The 26,436-nt window shown below is 33.6% G+C and overlaps 1 protein-coding gene across 1 annotated transcript; it reads left to right on the forward strand.

Annotated features, from left to right (window-relative positions):
• The first annotated feature begins 1,600 nt into the window (after positions 1 to 1,600).
• LOC149543202 (uncharacterized) lies at positions 1,601 to 2,438 on the forward strand. Its single transcript, XM_089798072.1, has one exon. The coding sequence runs from the start codon at positions 1,601 to 1,603 to the stop codon at positions 1,976 to 1,978; it is 378 nt and encodes a 125-aa protein (XP_089654198.1). The 3' UTR covers positions 1,979 to 2,438.
• The last annotated feature ends 23,998 nt before the right edge of the window (positions 2,439 to 26,436 follow it).

A 26,436-nucleotide genomic window follows, 5' to 3' on the forward strand; every position in this document is an offset into this window, starting at 1 on the left:
ATAGGGCCCAAATTTTCAAACATAAATATGCTACACCATCACCAACACAACATCGAGAATTGCAACATATTACACCATCAAGTCAATTAGGACCAAAATGAAAAAGTACCCACATGTTAGTAAAATAATAATTTTGATTACTTCAGTCAATGATTACCAAAATCATGAACATCATATGATCCAAGAAGACCAATAAGAAAAATTATTACCATCTTAAACCTTCATATAATTCCAACTGAAATCTAGCTTTGTCTTCAACACATATCAACAAGAACACTGTGCTACCAAAAATCTATCATATCAAAAGATAACTTGATATGTACTAAGAATCATGAACAATAAAAAATATAAATAGAATGATAATACTAGATTCACAACCTATGAATTATTAAATCCAACTCACATCAAATAAAATACTCAACCTCAACACACTGTAATACTAGTCAAAAAGCTCCGCGAACCCGCCTTCGAAGAACCAGGGTCACATTGAGCCCTTCTGAGCCTCCCCTCTCTCTCTCCCGATCTCTCTTTCCCTTTCTCTCTCCCGATCCCGATCTCTTTCCCTCTCGTCATCATCATCATCGGCTTCGTCATTTTCATGTTCGGCAGAAGGGGAGCTCCTTTCAGAGGATCCGAGAGACTGTATGAGCTCCATAATGGCAGAATGACCCACCACAACAAGCCTCGCTCCGCCCTCGCTCTCCTCATCGTCGCCACGGAAGTAAGATCGACGCCGCCGCCTGCTGCTTCCTTCGCCGCCTCCGCCATCGCTGAAGAGACCAAACAGCCTTGTAGCCGGCGGGGTTCGATCCCGCAACAGTTCAACAAAACCCTCGGAACACCTCGGGCAGGACAACATCTCCCCGGGTGAAAGATTCACCGATTCCTCGCACCGGTAACACCAGTACTCAGGACCCATTACAGACGCCATAATGAAACTCCTCCAAACCAGAACCAAGTCCAAACGAGAGAAACGAAAAAAAAGGGTTTGTATCAAATTACCCCAAATAAAAACTTGCAGTCTTACTTGAAGACCCAGAAAACGCGTGGGCCGTATGATGGATATATCGTGGAAACCACCCACCACAATTTCAGCTGCATCAGCAATACCGCGGAAAGCAACGGATGCTAATTTTGGTCATATCTCCAGCGGAAAAATGAATTATGCGTCCTGTTCATCCACGAACACTTTTTCTATAAATTTCAATTCCGAATAATCGTTTCTTTGTCCTGCCGCGATGGGAGAGCCTCCGATCGCAGGCCACGTGGCAGGGTCTGGTCCACTGATAGGATTCGGTGCAGTTCAGAATATGAGCTCGTTCCGTTCAGTAGCAGTAGCAGGGGATCTGGATCGACATTACTTTTACTTCAATGGGGCCACTCACGTCTTACCCGCGTTATGTTAACATTTCACCGACATAGAAATGCCACGCGTCAGCCTGAGATGGTAATGGCGGCCCCAGCAAGCCGCGTCAGTCTTCATGAAATCCTATAAATTGGCCTTCACTCAACACTCATTTTCCATCCAACTTTTTGAGCTATCTACACACCTGTCTCTATCTTCTTTGTATTTGTTGATAAGTTTCTCAATTTCTTGACAATGGCGGATTCAAATGCAGCAGAGCATCAGGATCGCGGTTCATTTGGCTTGTTTGGGAAGAAGAAAGAGGAGGAGACACATCAGCAGCATGGTGGTGTCATAGAGGGACACGTGGCAGGTGTAGCTCCTCATGAGCAAGGACACGTAGGCAAAGCTCACTGTATCCCCCTCTCCCACGGCCACGTTGGCGTCGGAGAGGGTCCCTCTGTGCCAATGTCTCACGGCCACGTGGAGGAGGGGAAATTCCATGACGAAGGCGAAGGGAAGAAAGAACAAGGGGGAATAATGGGAAAGTTGCATCGCAACAACAACTCTTCTTCAAGCTTTATTCAAATGCACCAGAGCATCAGGATTGTGGGCTTTTCAACTTGTTTGTGAAGAAGAAAGAAGAGGAGACACATCTGCAACATGGTGGTCCTATGGAGGAACACATGGTAGGTGTAGCTCCACATGAGGAAGGCCACATAGGCAAGGATCATGCTACCCCTCTTTCTCATGACCACGTCGATGGAGGCAAGCCTCACCCTATGTATGGCCACATCATCGAGGCTCATCCTACTCATGTATTTCATGGCCATGTAGGCAAGATTCACCTTGCACTAGTGTCTCGTGGCCATGTGGGGGAGGGGAAATCCCATGGCGAAGGTGAGGAGAAGAAAGAGGAAAGGGGACTCAAGGGAAAGTTGCATCGCAACATTAGCTCTTCTTCAATCTTTGTATGTTTTGCATGCCCATAACTTCTTCCCTAATATGTTCTAATTTCAAAGTTCACTTATTTGGATGTGTTTAAAAAAAAATACTAGTAAAAAAAATATACTTTTGATATGATAATCAACAACTTTCCCTCTCTCTTAGTACCTTTGTTGGGCTTTTTTTTACGAATAGTTACAATGGTTTTTATTTACGTTTATATTCAAAATGACAAAAAATTTATGAATGAATATGATCAATCTACTTTGAGGTTTTAGACCCATTCCCCATTAGAGTAGTAGGGCTTGCATGTTCCCACATTGTTTCTATATGCCCGATCTATGGTCTCAATGTGCTTGGTACCCCCTCCCTTTCGCTACTTGGTAACTTAAAAATAATGATATCTATGACCATATCTATCAAATTGGTTAAGAAAATGATTATACTAAGAATGACTATGAAATTGGTCATGATGATGACTATGAAATTTTAATACATTAAGTAAACCATTCAAATCACCAAACTAAATATTGCAAAATACATTGTTTGAAACAGCTAGTATATTGACATCAATGAAAAATAATACTATTAGTACACCTTAATAATTTATTATAGACTAAACCAAAAATTCTAAAAATTCCTATAAGGAATGAAATATAATATTTTAGGAAACCTATTCACTACCACAAATATATAATTATTACCTCTTGGTGTTGATGGAACTCAAAACTACATTCCCATTTTGAGTACACCAATAAGAAACATTATTACCATCTTAAACCTTCACATTAATCCAATTTGAAATCTAGCTTTGTCTTCAACACAAATGAACATGAATATTGTGCTATCGAAAATCTGTCATATCAAAAGATAACTTGATATGTACTCAGAACCATGAACACTAAAAAACATAAATAAAATAATAATACTAGATTCACAACCTATGAATTATTAAATCCAACTTATATCAAATAAAATACTCAACCTCAACACACTATAATACTAGTCAACAAAATATACTTTTGATATGATAATCAACAACTTCCCCTCTCTTAATACCTTTGTTGGGCTTGTTTTTTCCAATAGTTACAATGGTTTTTATTTACTTTTATATTCAAAATGATGAAAAATTTATGAATGAATATGATCAATCTACTTTGAGGTTTTAGACCCATTCCCCATTAGAATAGTAGGCTTGCATGTTTCCCCATTGTTTCTATAAGCCAGATCTATGAAATTTTAATACATTAACTAAACCATTCAAATCACCAAACTTAATATTGCAAAATATTTTTTTTGAAACAACTAGTATGTTGGCATCAATGAAAAATAATACTATGAGCACACCTCAATAATTTATTATAGACTTAACCAAAACTTCTAAAAATTCCTATAAGGAATGAAATACAACATTTTAGGAAACCTATTCACTACCACAAATATATAATTATTACCTCTTGGTGTTGATGGGACTCAAAACTGCATTCCCATTTTGAGTACCATTCTAAAATTTGAGCCCATATAAGAGCTTTTTATGCATGTGTACTTAGCTACCATTTTGAAGCCTATGAGGTGTTTTATGTTTCTAACACCTTGAATTTAGTATATCCATGTATCCCATGATGATAAATTTTCATTTTGAGTCATCTCGTGAAGTTTCATTTTGAGCTTTGTTCACATCTGTAGTTTTACCTAAGTGTCAAGCAGTGATAGGAAGCCTAGTTTGCATTTGAATATCTTGCACCCGGTTAAGTTTCATGACTTGCTACTTTAGGAGTGTTTAGTGCACATATAAAAGAACCTATGTTTTAGTTTTATAGTCATTTCAATGTGTTTTTATTAGGTTTTGAATCCGTCAAAGTTGGTTGTTTACTGTTGTCATACTGATGCGTATTTCATAGAATTTTGGGAGGCCCTGTTTGATCGATTATATCTTTGACCCAGTTGACCAAACTAAAAAAATTCCTTTTGCATTACATTCTATGGGTCAAAAACTTGTTATATTTTAGATTTGAGTCTATGATGAATCCATTTGACTAGTTTGTAAATGTGATTCCAAATGCAATTTGTGAAGTTTTACTAGTGTCAAAATGTGCAAATTGATCAATACCCATATTCAAGATGTCATAACTCTGAATCCATGATAGACGAGATCAAATGCTCTTTACCACTATGTTCCACTTTGAAAATACGTTAAGTGTGATAATTTTAAAGTCTTGATAAATTTGTCTGCATACTTTGCCAGGTCCATACCATTTATGAAAATCAGTGTTTGGTTTGTGCTCCCATTTCTACAAATCTGAGTACCACACTTTCACCACTTCCCAAATACACCCAATTATTTTCCATGAGCCCTAATCATATATTTGTATTATCATCATGACAAAGATCTAAAGCCCCAATCGTTTTGCCCCAAGTGTCGATTTGACCTATTTTGAAAGCCAAAACTAAATACATTTTATTGTTTTTTGACATGTTTATTTGTAGGCAGTTCAAAAAAGGTAACTTTGATAGTCAATATCTTTTGACCCAAGTTTTTCATGAAATGAAATCTAACAAGGTGCAAGAATGTGGAATAAAGAATTAGCGTGCCAATTTTTAGAGCCTAGTTATTTGTTTCAGTCAAGTTTTAAGGCCATTCAAAGGATCCCTTGACACAAAATTGGTAGTTTGTAGGAAAGGTTAAAAAAGAGTTTTTTAAAAAGTTAATAAGTGATGAAAATTGATTTTAGTTAGTAAGGTAAGTTCATTAGATCAATTTGACAGTTTAGGTGTTTCAGTTTGAATTTTTTTTTTAGCCAGACCCACTTTAGGGTCTGACTGAATTTAATATCTTGATATTACATCATGGAAATTGATTGTGTTTGATGAAGTCACAATTGTTTATGGCCATTAATGTTTCTCATTTGACACATATCTTCCTTGGTTTTGAAGTATTATCCAATAGTTTGATAACTTGAGGAATGAATGAAGTGTTATACATGAGGTGTATGCTCAATGATCCTCTCCAAGAGAGCCTACCATTTGAGGAATTTGTCGACTTTTATCAATCCATCTTTAATTGAAAAGATAAAAAAGGGGAAGAATCTAAGGGTTTGATGGAGGCATTCAGAGTTTTTGATGAGAAAAAAAATTGCTACATTTCTTTAATGAGCTTTACAATGTCCTTTCCACAAAGGGATTGATTCCATAGCGCCAAGATTCAAAAACATGCTAGAAAATGAGACGCATATTTGATTTAGATTACAATAGATTTTTGGATTTCTAGGAGTTCAAAAATATGATGTCTTCTAAGTTTTGATCTTCTTGAAGTTCAGGTGGATTTGTGTTTGTACATGTAGCAATCAGTTACGTCTGAGTTAATGTTTGATTGGCAAGATATAATTACTCTTTCTCTACCCTGACATCGTATGATTTTCCCACAAACTTGGGATGCAGAGACCAAGATAGGGGGATTACATTAACCATCACAAGATCCAACATGACACAAACCAAGGATGAATACTCTTATGTTTTGAAAGGTTTCCTTCCCACCATGCACATATGCATGTATAGGTAACATTGTAAATTACGATGATTGCTAGCAGGTAAAATTGAATCCTATTTTTGTGTCTAAGGAAAGGAATGTGATTTTTTTCTAAAGGTACCATTTGGAGTAAAGAGGTGCTACTGAAAAAGGCATAAAAGCAAAGGAGATCACCTTGTCTATTTCCCATTGCCTCAACCTTGCTACCATTGCCGGTAACAAAGGGTTGATAAACTAGACATGAAGAAGACCAAATTTTCCATCCCAATTTTCCATGTACTTGAATGGTCTCCTACAAAGCATGAGTTGGCATTGATAGAGGAAGTTCGGGATGAGCAAGAAGCAACTAGAGAAAGTGAGCAGACATGGAGATACAACAAGTAATGGAGAGATCTTTGTGACTTTGATGGTCTATCTCCAAAAAATATAGATGTATTTTCCAAAACAACACTCACTAGAAAATGTTATGAGGCTAGAAAAACTACGTATCTAGAGGTTCACGAAGATATGAGGTGGATAGTTTCATGAACAAGTGATCAAAATTTTCAAAGAAGGTGCATACTCCCTAGTCCCACATTCACCTAGTGAGGTAAGATTTAAGTATTGTTATACCCAAACAAGAACTACATAAGTGTCTTAAAGACACCATGCCTTTTGAGGCAAGAGCTTGCGCATGAGGGCCCACGTAGAAGGACAATTGGCAGTAACAGGATAAATTTTTGAGCCAAATCACAAGCGAGAAAAGGAGATGTAGTGATGATGTCAGAACATGCCATGTGGCTTACTAGCACACTTTTACAACAATAACTATGGGGTTAGGCATAATCTTGACAATGGAGCGATGCAGTTAGTTAAGCACTAGTAGTTTTGCAACATTAGATGCTAGGTCTGAGAAAACCTCCTCGACCACATGAAAAGGCAAATTTTATAGCTTCACAAGGGTTAAATGCATTTAAGGAAGTTGAGTCCCAATCATGCAAAAAGGCCTAAATCGCATGATCCCTAGGGTTAAGACGTAGTTAGGTGTTAAAGCTCCAAACTCATGAAAATGTGAAACATGATAATGGCCCAATTGGTAGTGATGACATCTCTAACAAATTACACATTTCCACATGGTAGTGATGTGGGAGGGTTCCCAATAGGAAGTGAGGTGGCAGTGGCTATATAGAGGTCAAAGAATCAAATGCTAAGATGTGGCACCCCTATGGTCAACCAAGTTTGACTCAAATTCATAAATAGAGGCAAAAATATGAAATGATAAAAAATAATTTTATGATTTACTCTTTCAAATTTTAGTTTATTTTTTGAGTTTAAAATTTTTGATGATTTTGAAATTTTATATAGTTCAAACTGTATCAAAATAATTTTATTTCATATTTAAACGTTTGTTATGGGCTGAGACTTGATTTTTCAAATGAGTGCAAGATAAGTGATTTTTATTAGAAACATAGAGTGTAGTATACCATTGGAATTGGGAGAAGACAAATTTTCTGAATATGTCGTTAGAAAATGCATAGGTATTCAATTGTAATAGATACATATAGTTTTGTAAAATGGGGGTGTTCTTAGCAGAATGAGTAATTTTCATGATGAATCATTAGAATTGGTTAGAGAGCAGACATTGGAGTTTTTTAGCACTAGATTTAAGGAATTTTTTTTGAGAATATCATTTTTCCTCTAAAGATCATTTAGAACTAGTTTGGCATGTGCTTTTTAAAGTCGGATTTGGTATCTTTTCTAGTCACTTACATGTTTTCCATCATTCTAGAGATATTTTCATGCATTCTTCTACAACAAAGACAAAATCTGATTTTTAGGTATAGGAAGAAGGTAGAGAGAGGTTTTTCATCAACAAGTGGAAGATCTTTAAGTGGACAAATGGAAACATCTAATCTAATCCGAGAATTCTTCTTATCTTCTTATTCTCTTCTCTTCTCTTTCTCTAGGGTTGTTGATGGTTGGCTATTTCTAGACTATTGAGTAGAGCTCTAGCTATGATCCCACCATTCATGCTCAATATTTCTCTGCATTTGAACAATAGTTAATGGAGTTTGCCAGATAGTTCTGATCTATTCAACTATTTTATGAGTTATTTTCATGCATATTTTGTGCATTTGTTTCAAGGGAATGAATTAAAATGTAGCAACAAGTTTATCTTTAGTCTAAATCTTATCTCCTATTCATGTTGTTCATAATCTTTTATGGTTTGTGAACAACGAGCACAAAACCTAGTTACAATATGTTCTAGGTTGTATGTGTTGATATGTTTTAATTGTGATTCAAGGAGTCATGTAAATTCTTATTTTATAATCATAGGGTTTTAGATTGCATGAAGGGATAGGTCGAGTATGAGACTCAAAAATGATGTAGATGTCTGATTTGCAATGTGAATAGATATATTTGAAAGTCCTAATTTATGAAATGTATCAATAATTTCCAAGGATGTGTGTTAGTGATTTGTGGAATTTCTCAATATATAAGACACTCATCAGCTTCAAAAGCTATGTGTTTTATTGTTCATGTCTTGATTATGCTAAAATCAACCTATAGACAAAATCCTTTTCCCTTTTTGTTGAAGAGTTGAAAAGAGTTTCCCTCATTAGCTTATCTAGTTCATAGGTAATCTTACTAGCTATTTCATGTCTGAGTTGTTTGCATATGCATAGAAGATTCAAGGTTTTTTATCTACTTTATAAGATTCAATTGTATGCTTTGAAACTAGTACCATATGAAGAATCTAAGGTTCACCCACCTAGGTCTTGTAGAGCCTGAAGAAGAAGAAGGACTATAGCCTTATAGTTGGTCCTAGTTTCTGATTGGGTATGTTGTAGATGGGAATTAGCTACCCCTAGATGTATTCTATTCTCATCATTGGGTCTTTAAAACCTAACATTTTAAAACACCAATAAAATGGCAACTCTACTGGGGAAGTATTGAATATGTATAGTAGACAACCCTTGAGAATTTGAAAAGAGATTCAATATAGTTGGAAGAAAGGCATGTGAAGAATTTCTTACAACAATGAGGTTGTGAATTTTTTTCCATTTCCTTGTTGAAGATTCATGTCTTTCAATAATGCTTTATTCATTTATAGTAGTGGCTTTGAGGGTTGAGTGCAAATTGTATTGATCGTCAATCAATTCATCTAGGTTTTGTTTCAAAGTGCTATTATAGAAGTTTAGATTCAAGAATGAACAATAGTATTTGTTCTCTTTTTCAAGTTTGTAAATCTCCAAGAGTGGTTTGATGATTTTCATATTTTCCTACAAATTGAAAGTCTAGTTAAGATTTGTCAAGTGACAAATTATATTTTATTTCTCATAAGTGTGAGTGGTGACTCTAAATATATGTACTAGTACCCTAGCTGATTTCATATTAATATATTGAAGGACTTTCAGCGTGTGTGGGCAATTTGAAGCTCTTGCTAGCAGCTCTTGGATAAGAAGTTATCAATTATTGATTTATAGTTTTATGTGTTGAATGCATCTATTGTTGTAAGAATTTAAATGATTAGAAAGTGAATCAAAACAATGATTTCATTTGTCCTCTTTCAAGGAGGTGGTGGCTCTACATAGTTTCAATGAATGTTATGAAGAATTTTTAGGTTTATACCCATACTAGATTAGAAAATCAAATTTCAGCATCAACACTTAAGGTATTTTTCTTTGCATGAGTTCTCCTTTCATGAAAGCCAAGTGTTAGAAATCAATGTTTCTATTAAGTGACTTTCAACACTAGGAGAAAGAGGTAGAAGTTTTTGTTTTAGAATGGAATCAAATCCTAGATTTGAGGTTAGTCTACCAAGTTATGAAAGTGTGGTTGAAAATATTGCTATGTTGAAAAAGGAAATCCACAATAAGATTATCAATTTCATAAGGAATATAGTAGGAAATATTCGAGGTCTAGGAGATGATCAAATTTATATAAAGTTCAAATCAACACTCATGAAGTTACACTTGTCTTTAAGACCAGAGGAATATTTAGGGCCTATTGTTTTCCTAGATGTCTTTATGCCTAATTCAGTTAACTAGCCAACACATTTGAGAGTACACAATATTTGTATGTTGAAGATCTTTTCAAGAAATTTGAGAGTGATATAAGTAGCAATGAATTTTGTACTAAATCCCCTAATAACAAAATTGAATGTGTTGAAGATAATAGTGAATGTAGTGAATCCATAGATAATGATAATTTGTCTTCTGAGTATGAAGAGATGGATTCTAGATCTAATGAGTCAGGTGATTTTAGTCAACAAGATAAAGATGGGTACATGATTGAAAATGAATCTTATGAAAATAGGTATGAGAATGATTAAAGTTCTAATAGTAGTATGGATAACTTTTCTTTTGATGAAAATTAAAATGAAACACCTAGTGAAGATGTATTGTACAACGAAGAGGAAATATATTGTAGTAATGATTTTGATTTTTCAAATTGTTATACTAATGGTACTACTACTATAAGTTTTTTAGATCAGCTAGATTACGATCATAGCCAAGAAGAACAAACTTGTGATGAAGTTTTTTTAAGTGTTGATGAAATTTCAGAACTACTGTCTCATGATCTTAAAAGGTATGGAAGCATTTCTATGGATGCTCATGTTGTCACTTGTTATGTTTCTTCTCAAGGCAAAGTACTTTCCCCAAATTTTCATGCTAATAGTCATAAAATTAGAACATTCTTTGTCAAATTTTGGAGGTGTAAGTGAGAATATTTTAAGTGTCAATATACATGATGACTTGTCTTATGTGGAGAATACCATTAGGGAGAAGTTTCATACTATTTCACATTCTTTTCATGTTGATGATACTAAAATTAGTCTTGATAATGCTGAAGAGGAAAGGCTAAAAGTTGTAAATCTGATTCTAAGTTTTCCTTATGTGCTGATGAATCTTGTAATGATGAAGTCATAGTTCACTCTAATGAGTTGTTTGATGAAGATTGTGATCAACATATTTTGTGTGGACACTTTTATGAGAGTTTTTCAAATTTGGTGAATAATAAGTTGTTTGAGTGTGAAGGAGTTTTAACATGTGATAAATTTGATTGGATGAGTATCAGGACTATAAAGGATGAGAAATCTGATTTTATGTCCCCTTCACACCTGGTTACACAAGGTGAGTTGCAAACTTTTGACATGTGCAACTTTGTGAACAAAGTAGAATATGAAGCCATATGTAGATGAAGAATTGCAGTTTGATTTTAGTTTATATGAGCATGCTGATTCATTTTTCTCATAGTGAGCATGATATGGAAATAATTTCTCATTGGTATATGTACTATGAGAGTGAAGACAGTTATTTTGTTTTGCTAAGTGAACTAATGGAGAATTTTGATTATGTTGGTGAAAATCATGAGAAAGATGTTTTCATCTTACCTCATGAAAATGGAGATGAAAATCAGGTATATGAGAGAGGTAAGAAGTTTTCTTGAAGTTTGTTGACCTAGGGCCATCGTTTGTATAGTTCAGGAGTAGTTTTCGTTGCTTTCAATAAGCTCTTTGAGAAATTTGTTGGAGTGGTCTTCTTCCTCTAGAGATTTTAATCCTCACCATACCTATAAGGGACATGCATTCCTAGACAGAGCCATTGATGGGACTCAAAACTACGTTATTGTTTTGAGTACCATTCTAAATTTTGAGCCCCTATAAGAGCTTTTTGTGCAGGTGTACCCAACTATCATTTTGAAGACTATAAGGTATTTTATGTTTCTAAAACCTTGAATTTAGTACATCCATGTGTCCCATGATGATAAATTATCATTGAGTCATCCCCTAACGTTTCATTTTTAGGTTTGTTCAGATCTGCATTTTTGCCTAAGTGTCAAGCAGTGATAGGAAGCCTAGTTTGCATTGGAATATCTTGCACCCAGTTAAGTTTCATGACTTGTTGGTTTGGGAGTGTTTAGTAAGAATATTATAAAATATATGTTTTAGTTTTCAAGTAATTTCAATATGTTTTGACTAGGTTTTGAATCCCTTAAATTCAGTTATTTACTATTGTCATGCTAATGCGTATTTCTTAGAATTCTGGGAGCCCCTGTTTGACTGATTATAACTTTAACCCAGTTGTCTGAACTGAGAAAATTTCTTTTGCATTGTATTCTAGGGTTTAGAAACTTGTTATCTTTTAGATTTTAGCCTATGATGAATCAATTTGACTAGTTTGCAAACATGATTCCAAATACAATTTGTAAAGTTTAAAAGGTGTCAAAGTGTAGATTGATCAATATCCCTGTTTGGGATGTCATAACTTTGAATCTGTGATAGATAAGACTAAATGGTCTATACTAGTATGTTCTACTTTGAAAATACTTTAAGTATACTAGTTTTCAAGTCTTGACAAGTCTATTTGCATACTTTCCTAGATCCATTCCATTTGCAAAAATCAATGTTCGGTTAGTGTTCCCAATTCTGCAAATCTGAGTACCCCACTTTGACCACTTTCCAAATGTGCCCAGTTATTTTTCATGAGCTCTAATCATAGATTTATATTCTCCTCATGACAAATAAATAATGCTCTAGTTTTCATTCCCCCAAGTGTCAGTTTGACATATTTTTGAAGCCAAAATGAAACACTTTCTTATTATTTTTTGACATGTTTATTTACAGGCAGTTTAGAAAAGACAACTTTGACAATCAATATCTTTTGACCCAAGTTTTTTCATGACACAAAATCTTACAAGGTGCAAGAATGTGGAATAAAGAATCAACATGTTAGTTTTTAGAGCCTAGTTATATATTTTGGTTAGTTTAATAAGCCAGTTAGAGAACCCCTTAGCACAAAATTGGCAGTTTGTAAGAAAGGTTAAAAATGAGTTTTTTAAAGTTAATTAGTGATGGAAATTGATTTTAGTCAGTGAGGTAAGTTCATTTGATCAATATGATAGTTTAGGTGTTTCAATTTGAATTTTTTTTTAGCTAGGCCCACTTTAGGGTCCAACTGAATTCAATATCTTGATATGACATCATGGAAATTGATTGTGTTTGAAGAAGTCACATTTATTTATGGCCATTATTGTTTATTAGTTAACACATATCCTCCTTGGTTTTGAAGTATTATCCACTGGTTTGATAACTTGGGGTATGAATGAAGTATTATATATGAGGCATATGCTTAATGATCCTCTCCAAGAGAACCTACCATTCGAGGAATTTGTTGACTTTTATCAATCCATCTTTAATTGAATAGATTAAAAAGGGGAAGAGTCCAAGGGTTTGATGGAGGCATTCAAGGTTTTTGATGGGAATAAAAATGGTTACATTTCCTTTAATGAGCTTTACAATATCCTTTCCATAATGGGATTGATTCCACGAGACCAAGATTTGTAAAGATACTAGAAATGATACACATATTTGATTCAGATTACAATGGATTTTTAGACTTCTCTAATTTCAAAAATATGATGTCTTCTAAGCTTTGATCTTCTTGAAGTTTGGGTGGATTTGTGTTTTTAAATGTAACAATTAGTTACCTCTGAGTAAATGTTCCATTGGCAATATATAATTCCTCTTTCTCTGCCCTAGTGTCATATGATTTTCCTATAAGATTGAGATGCAGAGACCAAGATAGGGGATTACATTGACCATCACAAGATCTAGTATGGCAAAAACCAAGGATGAATACTCTTATGTTTCGAAATGTTTCCTTCACTCTGTGCACATATGCGTATCCAAGTCACTTTGTAAATTACAGTTATTGTTAGTAGGAAAAACCAAATCCTATTTCTATGTCTAAGGGAAGGAATGCTATTTTTTCACTAAAGGCATTGTTTGAATTAAAGAGGCTACTCAAAAAGGCATAAAAGAAAAGGAGATCACCTTGTCTATTTCCCATTGCCTCCACCTTGCTGGAATTGTTGGTAACGAAGTGTCTATAAACCTTGTAGGGAGAAGACCAAATTTTCCATGCCTATTTTCCATGTACTTGTATGGTCTCCTATAAAACATGAGTTTGCATTGATAGGGAAGTTTGGGATGGGCAAGAAGCAACTCGAAAAAGTGAGAAGAAACAAATATGCGATGAGTTATTGAGAGATATTTGTGACTTTAATGGTCTATCTCCAATAAATACAGATGTATTTTCCAAAATGGCACTCACTAGAAAATTTTATGAGGCCAGAAAAACCACACATCTAGAGGCTCATGAAAAACTAAGGTGGATAGTTTCATGAACAAGTGATCAAAATTCTCAAAGAAGGTGCATACTCCTTAACCCCATGTTCACCCAGTGAGGTAAGATTTAAGTCTTTTTATACCCAAACATGCACTATATAGGTGTCTTAAAGACACCATGCCTTTTGAGGCAAGATCTCATGCATTAGGGCCCACGTAGAAGGACAACTGGCAATGATAGGACAAATTTTTGAACCAAATTGTAGGTGGGAAAAGTAAACATAGTGATGACATCACCAATTGCCCCCATGGCATGTAGGTGTACATTCATAGCAATAACCATGTGGTTAGGCCTAACTGTGAAGATGGAATGACACAATTAGTTAACCATTGGTTGCAGTTTTGCAACATTAGATGCCAGGTCTGAGAAAAGTGCCCTAACCATGCAAAATGGCACATTTTTTAGCTTCACAATGGTTAACTATAGTTAAGGAAGTTGAGTCCCAAGCCTACAAAAAGGCTTGAATTGCATAATCACCAAGGCTAAAAGGTGGTCAGGTGTTAAGGCTTTGAACTTGCAAAAATGTGACATGTGGCAATGACCCGGGTGATAATACTGCCAACTCTAAAAAATTAGACATCACCACATGGAAGTGACATGGTAGGGCACCCAATAGGAAGTGAGGTGGTAGTGACTATATAGAGGTTGATGTATCAGATCACCTGGGTGGTCAACCAAGTTTGACCTAGATTCAAAAATAGAGGTAAAAATATGAAATGATAAAAATTAATTTAAATATTTTTCCTTTCAAATGCCCATGCATTCTCTAAGTTGAAAAAATTAAATGATTTTAAAATTTTATATAGTTCAAACTATATCAAAATTAAAAAATTTCATAGTTTAATGTCTGTCATGGGCTGGGACCTAATTTTTCAAATGAGTGCTAGAGGGGCAATTTTTATTAGAAACATAAAGTGTAGTATATCGTTGGAATCAGGAGAAGATGAATTTTTTGAATATGTAGTTGGAAAATGCAAAGGCATTCACCTGTAAGAGATACACAATTTTTTAAAATGGGGTCATTCTTAATGGAATGAGTGATTTTCATGATGAATCATCAAAATTTGTTAGAGAGCGGACATAGGAGTTTATTAGCTCTAGATTTGTGGAAAATATTTTGAGAATATCATTTTGCCTGTAAAAATCATTTAGAACTAGTTTGACATATGTTTTTTAAAATTAGATTTGGTATGTTTTGCAATGAATTACATGTTTTCCATCATTTTGGAGATATTTTCATGCATTATTCTGTAGCAAAGATAAAATATGATATTCAATAATAGGAAGAAAATAGAGAGATGTTTTTCATCAACAAGTTGAAGAGTTTCAAGTGGAAAAATGGTAGTATTTGATCTAATCTGGGAATTTTTCCTATCTTCTTATTCTCTTCTCTTCTCTTTCTCTAGGGTTGTTGATGGTTGGTTGTTTCCAAACTATTGAGTAGAGCTCTAGCTGTTATGCCACCATTCATTCTCAACATTTATTTATATTTGAATAACATTTAATGGAGTTTTATAGATAGTTATGATCTATTCAGCTATTTTATGAGTTATTTTCATGCATTCTTTATGTAATTTTTTCAAGGGAATGAATAAAAATGTAGCAACAAGTTTATCTTTAGTTTGAATCTTGTATCCTATTCATGTTGTTCATAATCTTTTGTGGTTTGTGAAAACGAGCATAATTGTGATATCTTCTAGGTTGTATGTGTCAATATGTTTTGCTTATGATTCAAGGAGTAATGTAAATGCTTATTTTATCATCATAGGGTTGTAGATTTCATGAAGGGATAGGTTGAGTATGAGATTGAGAAATGATGCAGATGTCTAATTCACAAGTTGAACAAATAGATTTGGAAGTCCTGATATATGAAATGCATTGATAATTTCCAAGGATGTGTGTTCCTAATTTGTGGAATTACCCAATAGATAAGGCACTGAATAGCTACAGGATCTATGTGTATTATTGTTCATGTCTTGGTTATGTTGAAATCAATCTATAATCAAAATCCTTTTCCTTTTTTTGTTGAAGAGTTGAAAAGAGTTGCCCTCACTTAGCTTATCTACTTCATAGGTCATGTTACTAGTTATTTCATGTCTATTTTGTTTGCATAAGCATATAAGATTCAAGGGTTTTTATTTTCTTTATAAGAATCAATTATATGCTTTGAAACTAGTACCATATGAAGAATCTGAGGTTCACCTACCTAGGTCTTGTAGAGCTTGAAGAAGAAGGAGTATGGCCTTATAGTTGGCCTCAATGTCTGAATGGGTATGTTGTAGATGAGAATTAGCTACCCCTAGATGTATAATGTTCTCATCATTAGGTTTTTGAAACTTGACATTTTAAAACACCAACAGGTGCCCTAGGAAGACAATGTACAAAATCAATGATAATCTCCTCCCAAGGGCTAGTAGCTATTGGAAATAGAATGACAAGAAAGTGATTGGGAGGGGGGAGGGAATTAAATTTCTTTATATTATCTAATCTATTTTCATGCATGAGCACAAATTAATAAAGAAATTAACACCAAATCACTTTGACACAAGATATGGTAACCTAGAAACCCTCCAAATAGAAGGTAAAACTCGGGTGGGGATGCCACTCACAAGCTTCACTACTACAATCATAAAGTTGGTCTATTAGGGATTATAATTGATCACTTCTTGTGATCTACTCTGTTATGAGTATGAAGGACTATTAAGTCCACCTTGAAAAAGGATTTTATAATACAATAAAGTATCTACTCTATTAAGAGACTTAGCATAAGACTGTTAGGTCCACCTAGTTAGAGAATTTGATTGATGCGCCTATTAGGATGAATCAATAAGATGATCTCCATAATGCAACTTGATTTTTTGAATAAGATCCTTTGAATAATCTGATCACGTAACTATGATGGATGAGTCTCTGTTCTACTCTTTATACTTCCTTGTATCTTGATGACATATTCTTCTCCATATTTGCTTCTTGTCTTTAAAATGAATATACATATTCTCTTACAATGTTACATACTTAGAAAAATGAATTTGTGTTTCTTATATATCCTTCAAACAATAAATCTATATCAAGTTGGCTACCACAATATATATCTTCATAAAATCCAAATATACCTTTAGGTTGGCTCAAAAACTAATGCTCAAGCAATATAGTGCATTTGATCTCTTACTATCACTTTGGAAATACAAAGAGCTTGGGTGATGCTTAAGATTGGTTAGCACTGGATGATCAAGTAACACTATAAAGCTTGGGTGATATAGCTAGCTCAATTTTTATACAGAGCTTGGTTAACTCTATGAACTTGGTTTACACACAAAGTCTGTTATCCACTCATAATACTGAACAACTCAATTTATACTATGAGCTTGGTTAGTACAAAAAACCTTCATCTTCCTAGGCTATACTATAATCTGTTCCCTAATGGAATGCTCAATTTCAATATTAACTGACTATCGTGAATAGTTAAAAGGGTTTGTCATGAATTGACAACATGTCTTTCCATAGGGTCAATAATCCCCCCCTTTGGCATTAGTGATAAAAACACTTATCCTAAGTAGTTTTGTTTAAAATCAAAAATTAATTAAAATTTTCCTGTCAAACTCCCCCTTTGCATGTGTCTTGTTTAGTAACTTGGTTTGAACTAGAATGTTGTTGTTCAGTTACAACTTTTCTAAATTTGGATTTTACAAAATTGTTCTTGTTTGACTAAACATTTGATCTTTATCATAGAAGTATATTTCTATACATTTCCTCATTGATTATATACATAGTACATGTTCCCCTTTTTTGTTACAAATGCCAAAAATATATACTTATAATGTAATACAAAATTGTGTGAGGAAATCATTATGCACTTTCAAAATTAAAGACATGGTTTTATCTCAAATCTCTTGTAGTATCTTCAAAGTGTACAATTCAATTTGGAGTTCAACTGATAACTCCACCATGAGGTTTGCAATTGAGAAGTTGGTGTTATGTACTAGTGTCTTTGCATGTGCTAAATTCTTTTGCATCACATCCATATGCGACAAAATAATACTCTGGATGTTTGTAATGGTTTCCCTTATCCTAGCTTCCTCCCTCAATAACTTTTCTTGTAAATCTATCCAAAAATTGACCTTTAAAAAATGATTTGAGTTGGAACTTGGGTCAAGTGCTAACTTACTAGCACCACTCTTCAAATCTTCATCATTTTTTTTTAGTTTGTCTTTTATTTATTCTATGAAAATTGATGTATCATAGAATTTTGTGAACAATGAAATAATATTATTTACAACTCCTTCAAGTGTTCCAATTAGAGTGGAAAGTTCCATCTGATCAATAACAATCTTCAACAAAAAGTGTTTTCAGATGATGAAGATCATGATGAAGACAAGGTATGCACTACATCTTCAAGAGTTGTTCACATAAATTTGAGAAAACCCTCGAAGGAAGAAATTGATAGAATTATAGTAGAGATGATATGTGAAGTACATAATGATTATAATCTAAGAAATAGAATTGTCAATAGTGATACTAGTAAGCCATCTGGCATCTTCATCAAAGATATCACTTATAAGATGACTAATGAAAATAAGAAGGATAATATACTGATAATCAAAGTCAAGGATAGTAAGAACAAGAAGTGGGAGCCCAAAAAGGAAGTTCAGTTTTAGAGTGTTGAAACAGTCAAAGCTAGTGTAAAAGATAAGAAATCAAAGCATGATCTCATCAAGAAAATAGAAAGGCCTACCACTCAAGCATTATTAGTTCTAGGTATTTCTATTAAGCCTACTATTTATGATCTAGTTGACATGATTTCCATGTTATCTTAGATTACTATCAAGGTTCCTTTATCTAAAATGTTTAGAATAGAGGAACATAAAAATAAAGCTCTAGCTTGGTTGAGTGGGATAGGTAGTAATAATGTCATTGAACAAAAGCCCACTATCACACAACATGGACTAGTTGTAGTAGAAGATAATGGAATCATGTCACAAATACCTCAAATATATTTAGAAAACTCATTTCTACCCTATTTGCAAGATATTGATCCTTTTTTCCTCAGTTAAGTCATAAATGACCAAACCTTGAAGAATTGTATGATAGATTCAGGAGCATCTAATACTATAATGCCTTTCAAAGTTATGGAAGCCCCGGGTTTAGAAGTAGACACCAAGAAGGGTAGGTGTAGAGCCATGGATGCAAGGGAAGTGCCTCTTATAGGTACCATTAATGCATTGACTTTCAAGATAACTACTTATCCTAAGGTTGAAATGACCATGAACATCCTTAAAGTTGATATTCCTCCTATTATGGAATGCTACTCTCCAGAAAATAGAGTGTTGCAATAGGAGATAGACTACGATGTGACTTTTCATATGCCACTTTCTATATAGGTCACAAGGCTATCAAGATTGATAGAGAGATAAGGGTTCCTTATGTTTTTGGAGACAATGTTGACAAGGATACCACATGTTTCTTGGATATAGATGTAAATGCATTTAGGGCTTAATTGGTTATTCAAGAAGTTGAAAAGCCTTCATTATTGATTGAATGAGAAGTTACTTGTTGTATGGAATCATAAAATTTATGGAACATGTATTTTGGTGGAACAATTTCGAAGGATAGAGTAGTGTTTATATCTCTTGAGAAATATTCATTCAATTTAAATTTTGCATGTACTAATAACATTGCTAAGTATGAAGCACTTTTGTTAGGATTAAAAGTTGTAGTAAGTCATGCAATCAAGAAAATGCATGTTATTGGAGATTCTAAATTAAAATTTTCCCAAGTTAGAGGAGTCTATGTTTCAAAGAATAAAAGATTGAAAAAATACATGAATGTTATTTGGGATATAATTGAGTGTTTTGATGCATTTGGAATAATCTGGAATGATAGAAGTAACAACAAAATGACTGACATGTTAGCTAATGTAGCTATTAAGCTAGATGATATCTTAGTTGATGGTGTATCAAATGTTGAAGTACAAAATAGGCCATCTATCCCTGAAAATATTTAGAATTGATAGGTCTTTGAAGAAGAAAAGGATATAATCAAATTTCTAAATTGTGAAGACTAGTTCTGGGGGCAAAAAATTGATGGTGCAACATATGTTGAAAATACTGATGGTAAGGGGACTATCTTTGGGTAGGAGGTTGTACAATTAAAAACTAACAAAATTCCAAAAGGGTTGGTTGTTTTGGAGACTATATTTGATATTCAGGATAGATCTAAAGTAGAGAATAAGGAGTCAAGTGCTAAAGATCTAGAAGAAATAAATCTAGGGACTAATGAAACACCTAGAAAGGTATACATTGGTAAAAAATTAGCCCCTAAGATTAGGCAAGAGTTGATTGGTTTGTTAAGAAAGTACAAACATGTGTTTTCTTAGTCTTATGGTTATTTGAAAGCATACAAAGAAGACCTCTTTTAGCATGAAATTCCACTAAAAGAATGAGCTGAGCGTTTAAGATAGAAGCAAAGATCAATCAATCCCACTCTTGTACCTAGATATAGGAAGAGTTGATAAAACTTAGAGATATTGGAATTATCAAACCTATTAGGCACTCATCTTGGGTATGTAATTTAGTTTCTTTGAGGAAAAAGAATAAAGATATAAGATTATGTGTCAATTTTAGGAACTTGAATATATCTTCATTAAAGGATAACTATGGATTTCCAAACATGGAGGCAATGCTAAAAAGAGTAACTAGATCAGAACTCATGTCCATGATGGATGGGTTCTTAGGCTACAACCAATTAGTTGTAAGAGAATATTTACAACACCTTGGGGGACTTGTGTCTATAGTAGAATTCCATTTGGTTTTAAAAATGTTGATGCTACTTTTCAAAGAGCTATGGATGTAACCTTCAAGGATAATATTAGGAAATTTTTGGTACTATACTAAGATGATTTAACTCCTTACTCAAAAGATGAAAAATATAATTGTATGCACTTAGAAAAGGTATTTATCAGAGCATTAAAATTTGGAATATCTTTGAATCTTAGAAAATGTGCATTTGTTGTTACAAAGGGTAAGCTATTCGTCCACTTAGTTGGTAAAGGAGGAGTTAGAATTGATCCTAAGAGAGTTGAAGCAATTGATAAAATTCAAAAAATAAAGAATATAAAAGGTATTCAAACATTCTTTGGGTAGATAAATTTTCTCATAAGGTGTGCCACCAACTTTGTAGAGGTAAGTAGGCCTATTTCTAAGATGTTAAAGAAAGGCTCTGAGATCAAATGGGATGCAAAGCCAAGCATGACATTCAATGAGATAAAGGAAGCCATTAAGGATGCCCCTATTTTGAGAGTTTCTGACTATTCCAAGCCAATGCAAATTTTCTCTTTTGCTTCTTTTCATTCAGTTGCTATTGTCTTATTGTAGAGAAACGAGGATGGATTATAAGAACCTATAGGATTTTTTAGCAATTCCTTGCAAGTTGCTGAACTTAAGTATGATATATGTGAAAAACAAACATATGCATTGGTTAAGGTAGTAAAGGCATTCAAATGTTGTCCAATGGGAACCACTATAATTGTATTTGTTATAAATGCTATAGTGAAGGACATGTTCTCTTAGCAAGAGGTTTTAGGGGGGTGATGTGGGTGGAATAACTAGTTCCAAGAATTTAACATTGATATTCAAATTACCAAGTTGATTAGAGGTCAAGGCCTTACCAAGCTGATGGCAGAGGCTAACCTTGAAGCAAATCAAAATAACCAACTTGATGATGGCTACATAAGTGATCTATGTGACAGAGACACTTGTGATTGGTACAAAGGTGTAATATTTTAGCTACATCAAATGAAGGCTCCATCAAGATTGACTGAAAATTAGAGGAGAGCTCTAAAGTTGCAAGCCATCAGATATATTATTATCAGAGGTTAGCTATGGTGGAGAGACATGGAAGATGTCCTTCTGGAGTGTCCTGATGAAGAAGAATGAAATAAGATTTTGAGTGATATGCATGAGGAAGTTTGTGGGGCTCATTACATGGAAAAAACAATAGCCCACAAGATCCTTAGATATAGCTTCTAGTGGCCCACCTTATTCAAAGATGCATAGGATTTAGTAAAGAAATGTAATGCATGTTAGATGTTCAGTGGGAAGTTAAATTTCTCTAGAAATTTTCCGTTAAGACCAATGGAGTTGCAAGCACCTTTTTAGAAATGGGCATTTATTTCATTGGTGAAATCTCAAAAAAATCAAGTAGAGGACATTCATAAATTATTTTTGCCATCAATTATTTTACAAAGTGGGTAGAGGAAATTCCTACCAAGAATGCAACAAGAAAAGTGGTAATCAATTTTATACTGAATATCATCATTATCCGATTTGGATGTTGACAAGAAATTGTCACTGGAAATGCTATGTGCTTTAGATCATATGAGTACAATAATTTTTGCAAAAATATGGAATTACTAACTCTACATCATCACCATACCATCCTCAAGGAAATGGCTAGGTTGAATCTAAAAAAAAAATTTGCTCAAAATCATCAAGAGGATTCTAGGAGAAAAAAGAAAGCCAGGGATTCCAAGTTTCCTCTAGCATTATGGACAAACATGGTTACAATGAAAAAGGCTATTGGCTATACACCCTTTGATTTAGTATATGGGATCTAGGAAAGATTACCTTAAAATAATATAAATGATATGTATAAATTCATCTAGGTTTATGATGAAGTCATTGTCAATGGTATACAACTAAGAATGGATGATATTTTATAGTTGGATGAAATAAGGAGGAATTCTTCTACACAAAATGAAAAACTTCAGGCATAGATGAAGAATCTCTATGACCAAAAGGCATTAGAGAGGAAGTTTCAACCTGAAGAGTTGGTATTACTATGGAATGCTAGACTTGAAGACAAAGGCAAGCATGGTAAATTTGACCTCATCTAGCTTGGCCCTTATTAGATCCATGGTAATAAAGGAGAAGACTCATATTTCATAAGAGAGATATCTAGTGACATTCTTGAGCCACCAATTCATGGACAGTTCTTGAAAAGGTATTTTTGCTAAAAATACTTATTTATTTTATATGAACAATCATTTAGGGTTCCCTAAAAAATGTCTATAAATTTTATGTATATCCTTGTATAGTGTTCTTCCAATCTGTTTTTGTGTTTTCCTGTACTTAGTCAAGTGTGCTCTCTAAAGAAGTTGTAAGTTTTTTTTATCAAGTCTGTGGTCTACTTCTACCAGAAATGGAGTGCCTGCCCCTAGTTTGCATTTTCGCTATCATTGTCAAACTCTTTTATGATAGTTTTCTGTTGATGATATTAGTAACATTATTTTGAGATTATCAGATATTGTTTCAGATTCGGTTTATTGTATGATGAGATTACTTGGTACTTTATAGTTCATGTATGTATGATGATTATTGTAGTGTTTGCAGTTATTGATAATGATTAGTTAGATGATTTATTATTATATGTGTTTTCTTATGGATACTTACCCCATACTTGCATGTGTATGGTGTGCATGTTTGTTTTCTTTTTGTATGGCATTTCTAATGTGGTTAAGGAAGGGAGTCGTAGTCACCTACTAGTCAAGATCTACATGATGCACCACTTCTTGCCATTTCCTATTTAGCTTAGTGTATATTGTGCTTGTACATGCATGGATTTTATGCAGGTTGTAGGTACCGGGTATCGACTTCCCTGAATTGCTAGAATGAGTGTACCCTATCACATTATCTCAATGGTAAGAGAGGGGAGATAAATTCTCAAGTCCAAATCTCAACTCTTTAAGCCATTTGTCCTAATTGAAAATTAGGACAAGTATCTGAGTTGAGTACCTTCTGAATGTGTCAGATGATGTAATTCGTGATATTAACCCTTGGTTTGATTTTGTATGTGTTTTGCTATGATGGGTTTTCATATTTTATTTTATGAGTCTTTGGTGTATTTTCTATTAATTAAGCCTAATTAAAAGATTTAATTAATGGTTTAATTTAATGGAAAATTAATATGATATTTTAATATTTATTTTATTTAATTAATTGGGAAATTAATTAAATAAAAAGAATAAATTTGAAGATAAAAGTTGGAATGTGATAATATTAATTTAATTTAATAATAATATTTTTAGATTTCATTTTTAAATAAATAATAATATTATTAATTAAGTTAATAAATATTTATCAATTAAGTTTTGAAAATAAATTTAAAAGTGGAAAGGATATTAAAATTATTAAAAGATTCTAGATTGCATGATGTGTGCATGTGATATATATATATATAAAACAAGTGGATTTATTAAAGTGAGTGCATCCGATTTAAGAATTAATAAATTAATTTGAAAAGAGAAAAGTGAATATTAAATAAATTAATGTGCATTATTTTAATATTTATTCACATAGGAGTATGCAAACTCTCGAGAGTTGTCATGTAGACAACACAAGAGTTTGCACTCTAATTATGCATGTGTTGTCTACACTTAGGAGTTAGCATATTATTTAAGCACATGTTCTCTACAACATTCTAGAGACCTCATCATGTTTATCTTATTATCATGGAAGTTATGCGCTTAGTTGTCATGCTTATCTCCTAGTTCTTTATAGACACATTCTAGATGCATCTTAGAGGCCTTTATATAGAGGCTCTCCTAGTGTGTATGGACAAGATTACATGTATTCGAGAAGCTCATATGCTTCTACATGCTCATATGCTTCTACAAGCACTTCTAGTCACTTGGGGGTTTCAGTTGGTTTGATTCTTGGAGGAATGGTGAATGCTAGAGAAGGAAGGATTTTTCTATTGACTTTTGAGGCATAACAAATTAGCATCAATATCCAGGTGCACTTGTGATTTTTGCATATTCCATTTGCACTCTTTCTTTTCCTATTGCAATGCAATTTTGGATTTATAGTTTTGTATGCTATCTTCCCATCGCCACTAGACTTCCTGTCGCAATGCAATTCTGGATTTATAGTTCTGTATGCTATCTTCCCCTCACCACTAGACTTCCTGTCACAATGCAATTTTGGATTTATAGTTCTGTATGTTATCTTCCTGTCACCACTAGACTTCCTATCGGAATGCAATTTTGGATTTATAGTTCTGTATGCTATCTTCCCATCGCCACTAGACTTCCTCTCACAATGCAATTATGGATTTATAGTTCTGTATGCTATCTTCCCATTGCCACTAGACTTCCTGTCGCAATGCAATTCTAGATTTATAGTTCTGTATGCTATCTTCCTGTCACCACTAGACTTCCTGTCACAATGCAATTTTGGATTTATAGTTCTGTATGCTATCTTCCTGTCACCACTAGACTTCCTGTCGCAATGCAATTTTGGATTTATAGTTCTGTATGCTATCTTCTTGTCACCACTAGACTTCCTGTCGCAATGCAATTCTAGATTTATAGTTCTGTATGCTATCTTCCTATCGCCACTAGACTTCCTGTCGCATAAGCATTCTGTTTTGCGACTGTAGTAGGTTTGGGTTTTGAATTAAAATAGAATCTTATCTTTATGCATTAGTTTTATATGATATATTAACTAATCTAATTTAATTTAATTTAATTAAGATTAGTTAATAGTAGAAGAAGTGTAATTAATTATTAGTCAATTTAAGTAAATGGATTTTTAAATGAGGGAAAATTAAAAGAGATATTAATAAGTATTTAGTGCAATTAAATAATTGAATTATTAATGAGATTGATTTTACTTAAAGTCAATGAGGATTATTTTAAATAAATGATTGTCCATGAAGTGTATAAAGGAAATTGTAAACTAATTATTTGAAAGTTGATAAGTATTATTCTAATGTTTTGAATAGCCTCAGTGATTTTATCTAAAAGTCAATGGGTGCTAGTGCAATGGTTTATACAAGTATATAATTATCTTATGATTATTTTAGAAAATTATTTTAAAACAATGGAGGGATAATTCTATGTTGACATGGAAATTAAACGTAGAATCTTAAACACTTGAAGTATACTTGAAACAAAAACTGAAACCTCATATTTGGGTTAACCATGTGATTGTGAAAGTAAACTAAAATATGTGTTTGTATCTTGTTCTTTATGCTATCCATGTTTGGGGTTTGGGTGGTCCTAGAGTGTTGACCAGTTAGGATGGCTACCAAAGGCTTGGGAGTTATGCAAATGTGATGGCATGTTGATATCATTTGGTCTCAATCTTTTTAAAACCCAACCCTGATAATGTGATGGTATGCTCTATGAGATGTTTGTATTTACTAATTGTTATTTCTTTCTAGTCTTCTTGTGTGAAGTTGAGATTTAAGTGTATGAGACACTTGACTTAACCATTTTTGAGTCATCAATCAGTTATACTTGGGTTACTTTCTAGTCACCTTGATGGGACTGAAGTGTTTATTTGATTTTAATGATGTCATGTTGTGACATGTTTTGAGTTGACCATTTTGGAGTCTTCGATCAGTATTATTTTCTTTGAGATGCCTCCTCGGTTGCTTGTAGAGAACCA

The sequence above is a fragment of the Cupressus sempervirens genome, chromosome 8, assembly GCF_028749045.1.
Source record: "Cupressus sempervirens isolate cs-2001-9-10 chromosome 8, ASM2874904v1, whole genome shotgun sequence".
Lineage (NCBI taxonomy): Eukaryota > Viridiplantae > Streptophyta > Pinopsida > Cupressales > Cupressaceae > Cupressus > Cupressus sempervirens.